General features: G+C 42.9%; 1 protein-coding gene across 1 annotated transcript in view; it reads right to left on the bottom strand.

The window, feature by feature from the left end:
- The window catches only part of GPR158 (G protein-coupled receptor 158), a 401,429-nt gene that overhangs the window by 149,349 nt on the left and 238,275 nt on the right, over positions 1-13,805 (bottom strand). Inside the window, exon 6 of the mRNA XM_006025370.3 lies at positions 11,948-12,016. Coding sequence (XP_006025432.1) covers positions 11,948-12,016 — 69 coding nt within the window. The remainder of the gene's footprint in view (positions 1-11,947; positions 12,017-13,805) is intronic.

The raw sequence follows: 13,805 nt of genomic DNA, 5'->3' as shown, positions 1-13,805 counted from the left end.
TGTGGCATTGAGTGAGCCGCCCTGATATGCCGGTGCCCTGCCTATGCCATTGCTCCTCACTTCTGACCTACAGACCCCCTGACCCAGCTGATGCACCTCACTACCCACCCACAGTCCCCCCACCCACCCCCAGTCTTGCCAGTGCCCCTCACTCCCCACTCACAGCACCCTGGCCCTGCTGATGTCCCTGACTCCCACCCACAGACCTCCGCCTCCCAGCGCAGCTGGAGGGGACTACCTGTTTCCAGGGTTACAAAGCCAGGGACCTGGGTCTGCAGCCCCCTGCCCACCCCCCCAGCACTGCCCACCCCTGGCTGCCACATGTGGGAGGCAACAGCTCCCCACCCCTACAGGAGACTGGCCAGAGGGGGGCAGGTGCAGGCTGCCCGCTGCAGGCTCAGAACTTCTGCCCTGCTGCCCTTCCCGCTGGGGGCCTCTGCTACCCAGCATGGCAGGGCAAAGCGGGGCAGGGAAGCTCAATGCTGCCACTGTGAGCCCCATGCTACCATGGCAAGGTACCCCCTGCCTGCTCGGCAGCAGCAAGGGTGACGGCGCAGTGCCCCTCACTATACATCCATGCTGCGAATCCCCTGCTAATGGGTAGGCAGGGAGTGCCTTGCCATGGTAACAGGGGGCTTGCAGCAGTAGCACAAAGCTTCCCTGCCTTGCTCTGCCCTGCCATGCCAGGTTCCACCTGCTGGGCTGCAGAGGCCCCAGGGGAAGGGCAGCAGGGCAGGGAGCCTGAGCCTGCAAAGGGCAGCCCACTCCTGCCCCGTACACAAATCTGGGGGGCATGTGCCCCCCCCCCCCCCCCCATACACCTGAGGAGTGCACACAGTGGTGGGGAGCCAGCTCTTCCTCAGCCCTTGGATAAGCCACCAATGGCTGCATCCCTTTCCCCACCCGGGCCCTGCAGCTGCACATTTCAACCCCAGGCCCCAAGCCCCACACACCACCCAAGCTGGGCAGCAGCCCCAGCCTCAGTCCTGCCCAATTCCATCCCTCCCTCACTATGGGGGCCTCAATCCTCCCCTCCATCCCCCGCCACTGCCAGATATACATGCGTACATGCCTGACTGCTCTCCTCCCGCTCCCTGCAGCATGCTGCAGGCTGGAACTCTGTCAGCCTTCAAGAAATCCACTATTTCCTGTGTTTTTCTCCTTTAAAAGGAAGGAATCCAGGTTTTCACCTTAAAATGAGAAAATCCAGTTTCACCGTGTGTTTCTGTCATGAACAGAAAACCCGGATGCCTGCTAATAACATAGACAGGTCATTCTAGAGAAGAAAAGCCATTACCTCCTATTCCCTTCTCATAATAAGAACGTTAGGTCATGCTACTAATTAAAAGTCTATACAGAGGGAGTTGAAAAGAAGGGCAACATAGCCCAGAAATAGGGCAGAGTATTTTTATGGCTACAGCATGGAACTAGAGATCCAGACATATGCACTGAATGTCTGACTTTTTTGCTGAAATGCTACATGAGCTTTAGCAAGCCACATGTCACTCAGTATATCTATTCCACCAGCCTGATGACAAGTGAAGTTACTGGAGCCCATGTAAGAAGAGTGCTAAAGGCATTTACTAGTGTTCCACCACTAGGATTCTGGTTGCTCTTAAAACTCCTCAATGCCCTTCCAAGAACTAGATAAAGTTACTGTGGAAGGTAGCATTCGCAAAACTGATATTACATACATTATGCGAAAAATTACATAATGATATTGCACAGTTTTAAAGATAATGTGAAGGGAAAGCAACTGTGCAAGCCAAAGCCAATTATTTTTAAAAGACCCCTGTTCTATTTTAGGCATCAAAGAAGTGACCATATTTGCAAGAGATAAATGTTTGGTTCCAAGTATCTTAAAAATCTGGCTAGAGGTGTGGCAAGCTGCTGGAAATCAGGTCCTGACTGAGCACCAACAGAAACTGGCCCAGAAGTCTTTTGTGAATCTAATCCATCACCTACCCATTTGAGCTGAAATAGATAATACCATTAGTGATTACAACATAGAGGTATCTGCTTACAGAGGTTATGATGATGATTGTTGAAATTGCAGGTGAACGGAGCTGAATAGGTTCTAGATAGGGAAAAAACAGTTTTCAGAACAAATCAGGAGCCACATGCAAGGGTCAACAAATAGGATTTTTTTTTCAGAGAAGCAGAGTGTGGCTAAGTCAGAGATGCAGAAATGTCATTCGTACATAGATGCCTATCCAGCCTCTTCTTGAAAGCCTCCAATGAAGGCGATTCCTTCGTTTCCCTGGGCAGTTTATTCCAATGTATTATTGTTATTACAATAAAGAGATTTTTTTCTGAAATTTGATCTAAACCTGCTTTGCTGCTATATAACCCCACGTGGTATTTGTGGCATGGGAGAACAGTTTCATCACTTTCTTTGTGGCAGTTTTTCAAATAGTTGAAAGCTCTGTTTTACTTTCCCTCAACCTCTTTTTCTTCAAACTAATACACACCTAGTTCCTTCAAGCCTTCCACATATGGCTTGCTGCTTTCTGATTCCTTTTACTTCTCATCTCTGGACCATCTCCAGTTTCTCTATATTCTTCCTAAAATACAGTGCCCAAAACTGGGCATGGTACTCCAACTGAAGCTTAGCCAACACAGTAGTGGTACTGTCACCTCTTGTGTCTTAACTACAGTGCTTCTATTAATGCAACCCAAAACTGCATGTGTTTTCTTAGTGACAGCATTATGTTGATGACTCAAGTTAAGTTTATGGGCCTTGTTTAGGACACATTTTATTTTGATCATAGTAAACATTACTACAAGTTAGAAAGTTTTGTGAGCATTCACATGGAAATACTTAATACAATCTAAACCAGATAAGTCCTAAGCACTGGAGCCCTTGAAGACTCCAGTGCACTCTAGTATGGTCTTGGGCCTGGGACTGACAAACCGCTGATTATCAGTCCCAGCCCCAGTACTGCACCAGTCTCCTGAGCATATTACCTCTGTGGAGCAGTCAGACATTAGCTCAACGTGTGTCAGGTAATACAATCTGCCAGTACTCCTTGCCCCAAAAGTTCTAACTTTGTTACACCCCAATGGCACTTAGCACATGTTTTATTGCTTGGATGCTCAGATGCAAGCATTTTAAGTGCAGTTAACAAGTGCTAAGTGTAATGTGCAACGAGGTCCATATATGTCTTTCCTTTAACTCCTAGATCCTTCTCATCAGTGCTACCAAGCCAGATATCCCTTCCATTCTATATTTGTGTATTTAGATTCTTAACTGCACATAGAAAAGAAAAACCTCTTTGCTAAATCTGCATTTCTTGCCCTCCTGCCACACTGTCCCCAGAAGCCACAACACCCACAGTTTGTTTGAATTCAGGAACAGGGTTTGAAAGCAACTGAAGAGAATAGCTTAAGAGGGCTGAAGTACTGTTTTTTGGGTTTAAGGTGGATAGGAGTCCTGCAGCCCAAGCAAGGGCTTAGACAGGGAGCAAGAGCAACCTATATAGACGTTGAGCTAGAAATTCAGTGACCAGATGCTATGCAGACTCAGAAGCACCTAGGACTCAACTATTAAACTTGAAACTGGGTGCATCTACACAAGATGGTAACTGCGCAGCAGTGTGTCATAGCTCCAAGGCAGACAAGGTTCCTTGGGTGAATTTGATATATTTTATTAGACCAACCCAAATGGTTGGAGAATAGTTATTAAGCAAGCTTTCTGGTTCAAAAACCCTTCGTCAGGCTAAGGAAGTTTCAGCAGTTGGTGTGTGCTCTTCCTGGATGGAATGAAAAGTAAAGAAGCCAGGGGCTGGGCTGGGGAGTCAGTTGCCAGGAAGATTATAATGTATCAAAAATCCAATGTCTATGTTTAGTCCATGATCTCTAGTATCCAGGAGGTTGATGAAATGGAGCTCATAGGCTCGTCTCTGGGAAGTGTTGTGTAAGTTTCCCTTGAGGATCAGGACTGAGAGATTGGAGAGAGAGTGGCCCTCCTGTGACAAATGTGCCCCCACCGGTAATTGGGTATTTCTGTCTTTGATAGATTTCCAGTGTGCGTTCATTCTGGTGCGCAGATGTTGTTTGATCTCTACTATGTATTTTCCATCAGGGCATTTGGTGCATTGGATGAGGTATATTACATTTCTGGAGGTGCAGCTGTAAGATCCTGGGATGCTGATGGCTCTGTTGTGGGGTGTAGTAATGGTGGGGGTGGTGGAGATGTGCTGGCAGGTTTTGCATTTCTTGTCCTGGCACGGTCTGGATCCTTTTGTTGTGTTCTGGGCTTGAGGAAGTTTGCTTCTGGTGATGAGGTTGGCGAGGTTTGGTGCTTGTTTGAAGGCTAGGATGGGTGGCTCTGGGAAGATCTTTTTAAGAATAGGGTCTCTTTTTAGTATGGGTTGCAGTTGTTTGAGGATTTTTCTTACGGGTTTGAGGGAGGGGTGATATGTCATAACCAGCGGTGTGTGATTTGTGGGGGGTTTTCTTCTGTAGTGCAGCAGTTCTTCACGTGGTAGCTCAAACAGAGCTAATACACTACTGTGCAGTATTATTAGGCTACTGCTCACTAGTATCACTAAAAAGGCATTCACCAGTGCTACTGTGCAGTAACTTCAGTTACTGCATATTTATTTAATACTTCATTATACAAGTACTAAATTAAGTGTGCAGTAACTACTGTGCATTAATGAACATTTGGACACACCAAATGACTAGTATCCAAATTGAGCTAAGTTGTGACCTTGATAATGGTTTTGCACTCAGGTCCTACGTGGCATAAATGCTTGAACAAACAAAGATAGGGATGACAAAAGAAAATTATAAAGCAAGGAGGCCAACTTGAAAAGAGGCAAAACTGGAACAGCAATTGAACATGGGAAGGATTGCAAAAAGCGAAGGACAAACACAAAGAAAATAACCCGAAACTGGCAGGAGATAGCCAATACATAGTTCCTCCCACAGGCAGGAATTTTCATCGAATTACAAACCGATAGAGTAATATCCACCACTTCTGGCTACAATCCCAAAGCACTTCTCTGGGATAAAAGGATGTATGTGGGGTTGTTCTAGGTTTATGAGTGGAACAAAGACGTAAAGCAAAGGATAGAATCAGGGCTTTCCACATCCAATCCTAACAAAATCAGAAACCTACAACTAGCTCTCTCTTCTCTGTGCAAAAAGAATCAAAGCCAAGGAAATACAGGATATTGATTCAAATTGAATAAAATGAAGGGGAGAGAGACATTTGGGGCTGGCTGTGTACAGTATAGCAATGTACCAACAAGCAGCAAAATGTCTGATGAACAACTTTAACTTGCTTGGCAGCAAGTCTAAAAGTGCAAGTTGAGATGTTCACCCATTTTTAAGCTTTAAAATAGTCATCTACCACATAACAGAAAAATAACTATTCCCACTGTAGTCTTACGATTATGAAATAAAAAGTATCCTATTCCTGGGCATTTCCATCTCTTTCATGACTTTCCTCAATCTGTTATTACTTCCTTAAATTTATTCTGACTTACTGAGTTTAAAAACATATATATTCTTTGACCTTTTAAAGGCAACAAAAATCCAAAATAGCAGAGAATAAATAAAGGATTTGACCAAGACAGCTGATGACTATGTAAATTTGACATGGGGAGCTGTTGCACATATGTAAATTTTGCCCAATATGACAATCAGGCATACACACTCTACCCATTCTGTATGACGGAAAATGTGAATCAATGCCAGCTGGGTACAAATAATTAATTTCTTTTATGAATGATCAGGCCCAGGCCTGATATTTTTTATTTTATGCGCTTCGTCTCATTGACTAGCACAGACTTTGATACACTCTATATACAGTAGAATACAGTGGCATAACTAGGGCAGGGTGATCCGGGCAGCCTCCTTGGGCACTGACTTGGCAGGGGGAGGGGAGGGAGGCTGGAAAAAAATGGCAACCACCACAGCCACACACAATCACACCAGAATCAGCAGCAAGAAGTCACTTCTGTTCCTGTGTGTGGAAGCTGCCCTGGGTTCACAGCCGCATCATTATGCTTCTTGTAGAATGTCACAAATTCCACCTCTAAAAAGGCAGTCTCTTCCTACTCACAGGTTTAACAACAGAGTTCTGCATACAGAATAGGCATCTCTGTTTCTGATAAGGATCCACTTTTGTGCCTGAGACCAAAAGATAATGAAGCCTGTGATGTGGTGTTCCAAAAAATCATGAATATTGATACTGGTTCATAGATTCATAGATTGTAAGGCTGGAAGGGACCTTTGAAAATCATCGGGTCCAGTCCACTGCACCAAGTAGGAAAGATAACTGGGGGTCAGGTGACCCCAGCAAGGTGACTGTCTAGTCACCTTATAGGTTATAGGACTGTAGGAAAGTAGGGCAGGAAGGAACCTCACAAGGTCATCTAGTCCAGCCCCTCCTCAAAACAGGATTATCCCTGATTAAACCATTCCAACCAAGTGTCTATCTAACCTTCTCTTGAAAATTTCCAAGGATGGAGGTTCCACAATTTCTCTGACCCTAACCCTAACTCTCCCCCCTGGACTCTAACAATTTTTGTTGCTCTGTCTGTGCTGGACTCTTTCCAAAGTAATGCATCAACCCACATCATCTTCACCTTACAGAAGCCTAGTTTCAAAACTGGTTCAAAAAGTATTTGTTCATCTAAGTTGTAGATCTCCATTACCATGGTATCTAAGCCCCTCTCTAAACATTTAAAAATAGAAACAGCAGTCTTTCCTTTGCTTTTTTTTGGTCTCAGGTATTAGGAGTAATAGCTTGATTAGCGATTAATTGTGTGAGAGTGAGAAAAAGCCTAACCAGAGAGAGTGTGGGAGAATACAATTGATATAAAAAGAAATCTAGATATGTGTTTGCATTTGGATTCTGAACAACGTGAGTTATTAGAAGTGGTCATTCTCAGATCTTAAAAGAATGGCTTTTACAGTTCAGATAGGCTCTGGTCAAAGGCCTATATGACAAGCCTCCCCAAGGGTGGATAGTAAAGCTGTCAGGGTTCATTTGTTTTTTCTCCCTCCAGCAGAACAACTTTCCATCAAAAATTCCAATTTGTTAAGACCTAATTTTTTGGTAGAAACTTTCTAATGCCTAGGTTGGAGTTTCTTGTGAAAACCAAAGAGGGAATCCCACACTGGATTAGCTAACAGCCAGGTGACTTGGTGGAGGAAACCTGGGCTTTGGAATACAGGTTCAAGCTCCTTTCTTACTGCCTGGGCACATCTACATGTGAATTAACACACTTTAGTTAATGCACATTAAATCTAGCACCTCCGGGCATTTATACACATGCTCCAGGAGGCGTGGGGAAGTGTTTTAATTAGTGGAGCTCCAAGAGCTGTGCTAATTAAAAGAGGCTGGAGCATCATGTGCATTAGTATCTCTGTGCTGAAAAATGGTGGTGGGGCACTTTGAACTAAAACTCATCAAACCAGCTTTCATGTAAAGCGCCCTACCACCACTGTTCAGTGCAGGGATGCTGAAACACGTGATGCAGGACATTGCTAAAGCATGTTAATTTCCACATTCCAGCAGACTCAATTAATGGAGCCCGCTCCAGTGTGCTGGAATTCAGAGGGTTGGAGCAGCCTTCCTGCACACGTACAGAAGCTCTCTGTTGTGAGGTACTAGGAAAATGCACATTAGCCTGTCTTAATAGACATTAACTAAAGAGCACAATTTTAATATGCATTAGCCTATTTTAATGCACACTAACTAAATAGCATGAGGCACCTATACACGAGCACCGAGGCTACTCCAACATGCTAGAATCTCAGTCCGTCAGAGCAGACTCGATTAATCAAGTCTGCTGGAGCGATGCAATTGCCACAATTCAGCAGTCTCCTGTATCTTGTGTATCGGCATCTCAGTGTTTAAAAATGGCGGCAAGTGCTCTGTATCTAAAGGTTGTTGAGCAAGCTTTAGTTCAAGTGCACCCGCCACCATTTTTAAGCATAGGGACACTGATACACAAGACACAGCAGTGCTTTAATTAAAGTGGCTTTCAGAGCCCCCGCCCCCCACCCCTGAAGCACATGTAAAAGTGCCCATGGTTTTTAGTAATCCTTTAATGAGCATTAAAATAGGCTAATGCATTAAAGCACACATGTAGACATGCCTGCCCAGAGCAAAGACTTGAGCTTAGGTTTCCCACAATGCAGGCAACTACACCAACAACTAACAACTGCAACTAACTCTGGCCCAATTAATATTTAAGTAATACAATGTTGATCAGCTCCAATCAGAGAAACTGAGTGAAACTGTTAGTCTGATGGTTAGGGCAGTCACTTGAGATGACTGAGACCCAGGTTCAAATCCCAACTCCAAATCAGGCACGCAGGAAATTAACCTGGGTCTCTACCTCATAGATGACTATCTGAGCTATTTGGCTATTGCCTATACTAGAATGGGGTGTGTGCTCTCTCTCTTTCATTATTTCATGAAAGTTTTTGAATGGTCTTATTGTTTAAAGAGGTAGTTATCTATGTTAGTCTGAAGTCAGGCAGAAGACTGGATAAATATGCACACTGTAGATTAACTAAATAAGATTTTTATAGAGTACACGCTTTCATGAACTTGAGTTCACTTCATCTGATGCTAGGAAAGGACAGCATAGATCAGAGTGTAGTGCAGTGAGTGATTTGAATACAAAAGGAGGAAAAAGGAAGGAGAGAAAGTGGGGAGAGGGACAGCGCTGGGAGAGGCAAACAAGCAAAGAACCCATAGGAACAAAAGGGCCACAAAAGCTAATTCAGATAATGGGATAAGAATCCACTGTCCTTGTTTAAACCACACCTAACACATTCCAGTTTGTGGATTCTTATTCTTGTGTCACATCAGAACAAAACCAAATGTTAAACAACTATGAAAACCACTTACATTTTTTTCATAAAACTGATTATTTTCCTGGCTCTTTTCTCTTCGATAGTTTCAGTGTTTTACTGTAATAAAGCCATCATAGGAGTGCCTGGTTACAGAGAGAGAGGCAAAGACCAGTCCTATAGAAACTTTGAACATCAGGATATAGGGATACTGAACTTGACCACAGCAAGCAGAACACCATGATGATGCATTCTTGGTGACCAAAGATGTGTTGCTATATTTTGTCCCAGCTGTAACAGACCAATTTTGAATGCTAGTAAAAAGTGAGAGAAATGTTTGACATCTTCCTGTTTTTTCCTTACACAAGCCTAGAGGCTGTGACTGCTTGGACCACAATGGCCACATCCATCAACCTTCAAGCAACTGCAGATGGAGAATATATTATGTTACCAAGGATATAAACATCTACTAACACTGAGCACCCAAACAGTGACCCCAAAGGCAGATAGCCTCATAAGACAAAAGTCTGTGGGAGAAGAAATTAGGTCAAGAACAAACAGCTAGAAAGAAACAGGAAGAATCAGGGGCAGGCAAACTGGTAAGAAAGCAAAGCAAGAGTGGAACTAAGCTCTCTGTCATACCTCACATGGGGCCTCCTATATCCCCGCCCTCTATACACTGTGATCTTGCCCAGTGCTTGGATTGGATGGCATGTTCCTTTTCCCTGAGTGATAGGAAACGCAATAATGTCTGTTTCCCTTTTCCTCTCCCCATCACTCTGACTGCATAAGAGCCATTTTGGCCCTTTGCTGACCACATAAACCATGATTATATTTTTGTTCCAAGCATGTCAAGCTCCTGTACATGTACAGGGAAATCCAACATGTCAGAGCACACTCGATTAATTGAGTCATTTGAAGCACAGAAATAAACAAGCTCCAGCAGACTCTGGCATCGTGTATTAGTGTCCCCACACCAAAAAATGGCAGCAGAGCTCTTTAAACTAAAGCTTGTTCAATGAGTTTTAATTCAGACTGCCCCACCACCATTTTTCAGATATACTTTCACTTTTATATATATATTTTCACTGATATACATGTCACTTGGATGTTTTTAATTAAAAGCGCTCCCTAATTAAAGTGCCTCCCCCGCACATGCACATGTAAAAATGCCCTATCTGGCTGGCCTTAACATGTCTCTCGCTAGTAGTTTCTCATGGCGACATCTGCAATTCACAAATATTGAAAAACATCTTAACAACCAAAATTAAAGATGAAATGTTAAATAAAAGTATCCTAGCAATTAACACATGTATTTTAACCCTATAATCTAAGAGTAACACAATTTGAACAATAATTTAGAAAAAACTCCAGGGAGAATGTATTTATTATGCCACTCATCACCCCTCTTTTTACATATTTGCAGTTTTTGTGTTTGGCAAGGCATTTTGCTTTCCATCTTCTCATTAACTGGTTGGTGCTCTGTAGAGCAACAAAAGTATTTTGGCTACCAGGGAAACTATATTACAACAGTACCATGTTCAAACCAATCCATTATCCCATACCAGCCTCCATCTCTTCCTAAACCTTCTCCTGTGCCCTCTTTGAATGAGTGAGATTACACATTACAATTAGACCATGTTAAGAGCACTTAAACCTGGAATGATGACACAGTAAGGCCCATTACCATGTGCTAAATGCCTTCTAAGCATCTTAAAGTTAAGCCACTTCAGGCAAAGATTATCTCTGAGCTGTGCTACCTAGCTGCAGTTAACTTCTGGGTATTCACCCGAAATAAAACCACCAATTTGTGGTCCTCCGGTATCCCAGGAGGTACTGTTCCTAGGTAGACTAACTATGATTCAAGATTCTATGGCCCTGGACTGACACCTGGGAACAGCCAAGCAGGTAGTGGGATGGGGTGAGTGAGGAGGGAGGAAGTGGGTGGGATGGGTGGGCAGCTGTGGGGCTGCTCCCTCCTCTACCCCCCAAATGGCCCCCGGCCCCCTGAATTTCCCCCTCTACCCCCAGATCACTCCCCTGTCACAACAATCATCCCCTCAACCCCTGGATCACTGCGCTGATCAGCTCAAGAGTGAAGGAGGCACCCTTAGGGAGGGTTCCCCCTCCCTGACTGCTCCTGGGGTCCTTGCAGACCATGCCAGCCCTGTGCATCCAGATTCAGCCCCTTCCAGGCCCCTCAACACAAGGAGGGGCAAGAGAAAGAGAGGTGGGGGAGAGGAAGAGGAGCTGCTAGGCAGCTGTGGGGCCTGGATCCAGGTGGCACAAGCTGCAGGGAGCCTGAAAACAGGCAATGAGTGGAATGCCCCTCACCCCCATACCACTGCTGTGGCTGTTCTCAGGCTAATTGAGAGAGGCACCAGGGCAGAGATCCGGGGATGGAGTGGCCAACTGGAGGGTGCGTGGGGAATTCAGAGGCTGATGAGGGGGCAGCAGAGCCATTTAAAAGGCTCCTTCGTCCAACTTTCAGTTTTGTATCATCTTGCAGAAGCTTAAGACTCTATATAAAAGTAAAACACCTTACTGCTTCCCCTTAAAAAAATTCCAGAAAACCCATTGCCAGTTAAAAGAACTACTTAGTATGAATTCTCCACTGCATTACTTTATATTGCTCTGTGCCCACTTATGATATAAAAATAACAACCACACATCTTCCCAAACACCAGTTATCCAGATGTCAGTGGACAGTTTCAGAAACATTTAATAAATACTTGCTAACAATATACTTAAGTAGCTACCCAGCTTTGTAACAAACTCCACAGTAGCAATAGATATATTCGAGCTTAATTCAGTATTAATATTTTTCCCAATTGGAAACAAACAATAGACAGCCTCACAAATTTGATATTTATGTATTTTAAAAAATCATTGCTTATATCAGTTGTAATGTGCAATCTTGCCATTTTTGCATTCCCCATACCTGGAAGGGAATTATCACAAATATTTTGTTTAAACATCTATATTGATAAAATGGCAAGTGGCTACAGTTATGTTAGTCTAACTAATATGTACAGTTTTGATATCTGTATTAGTCACACAAGCAATTGATGTTAGGTTTTAGAATTTTATCAGTAATACCCTTTTTCAAAATAGCATCTTAACTCACCGGGAAGTACAGGAGGAGTGATCCAAAAAGGATGGTTTCCAGAAGAACCAGGCCAGAAGCCCTTATGCTCTAGGGGGAAAAAAGATACAAGACATAAGAAAATACCAGAGATTCCCTATTTACGTTCTAAGTTCTTTACGGCAGAAATCTTCCTACTTGTCAGCACAGCGCTTAACACAATAGTGTATGTCATGTTGGCATGTCCTATATACCTACATTAGTAATCCATTATAATAGTTCAAGTTTCATAGATTTCAGCCCCAAGACATCATTCCTTCACTTTTTTTTATGTCAATTGCACAAAAAAACTTGTTTGGATGGCCTTTAATAATACCATAATAGGTAAGCTAATATGGAACATGGGAATTGTATATACAAGTTTAAGGGTAGAATTTTGTCTGTGATGATTGACTTTCTAGTCTTTCAATCATCTTCCCATGCATATTTAATACTTCTGTAATACACAAGTCTAACATTTTTCTAAATTAAATGTGGCGTTGTAGAAAGAAAGCATACAACGATATTTCCTGTCCAATTTTTTTTGTGTGTACTGATCCAGACTTTTAAAGAGTTCTCCCCACTCTAAAACTTGTTTCAAAAAGTTAAGTGACCTATATATAGCATGTCTACAGCTTATATAATAAGATAAAATGTAGATACTGCATTTCCTCTTCCTTCAATGATCAATCTTACTCTTAAGGTGTCATAATAAACCATTCTATAAGCCTAGTTGTTTCCTTTCAAATAGTGGTGTGGAAATAGGAAACAGTGGTGTGGAAATAGGAAGCATCTCCTCAGAGAAACAGAAAAGATGCAATGTCCAGTCTTTGAAAAAAACTTCTGGCTTACAACTAGAAAATTCTCATATAAACTCACGTAAATCTTCCCTATGGATCTGACCAGGTAGTACCATGTGTATTATAAATATGCCATTCATCTTTTAAAAATCTATTTGAAAAGATTTAAAGAATGGAGGTGCTGGTATTCATTTCTTGGCCAAACTGCAAGAAGCTTTTATGATGAACTATCCACAGAGGTCACAATCTAACTGAAAATGTCTTTCATTTCCCCCCAAAGTAATTCAGTTGATAACTTTTACTAGTATCTGATGGTCTTCACTGGATAAATTGAAAGACTGGAAAATTCTCACTATGCTTTTGTATTGCGAGACCCAGTAACTTCTAATGACTTTTAACTGTGTGAAAAATCATTTCTGAAAACAATGGTTTTGGCTGCTGTGGTTACTCTAAGGCAGAGTCCTATGGTACCAGATACTTTTAAAGCCTAATTTAGCTTCCTTCTTCCTACTCAGAAGATGAGTAAGTCTTTATTGTAGTGTCCTGTAGATTCTGGACATTGAAATGTATGGACGTGAGCATTAAATGAATCCCTTCCCAATGTCATAGGTCTAAAATACTCTCTCCTTGGAAGTAATGTTTTCTAATCACTTTCCCACATTTTAGGAATTCATATTGTATATGTGTTTATCAACTTAGCTGTTTTTGCATACAGTATCCAGGAACACTCAAATCAATGCATCTGGATGTCATAACCCAAAGGTATGATTTTGTGTGTGCTTTGGCACAAGAATTATCCCCACCAGGTTGCAGCTTCATTGCATGGTGGAGTTTTCTGCTGCGGAGGAAAACTCCGGTGCAGGGACGAGTTTCCCGCCTATTTGCAGCTTCTTTTGCAGGGTGCATTGCTCAAGTTGCAAGAGAAATGCACGGTGCAAAAGAGTTCCCGCCACCTGCATGCAAATGTGTGTCCTGCTATTGGCTAGTCCTAAATTATTCCCACGTGGCGGCTAACGATTGGCCTGCTAGCCGTATAAGAGGCTTGAGCGGTTTCCGCCCAA

Source organism: Alligator sinensis, unplaced genomic scaffold, assembly GCF_000455745.1.
Source record: "Alligator sinensis unplaced genomic scaffold, ASM45574v1 scaffold455_1, whole genome shotgun sequence".
Classification (NCBI taxonomy): domain Eukaryota; kingdom Metazoa; phylum Chordata; order Crocodylia; family Alligatoridae; genus Alligator; species Alligator sinensis.
This window is presented reverse-complemented; position numbering and strand designations above follow the sequence as displayed.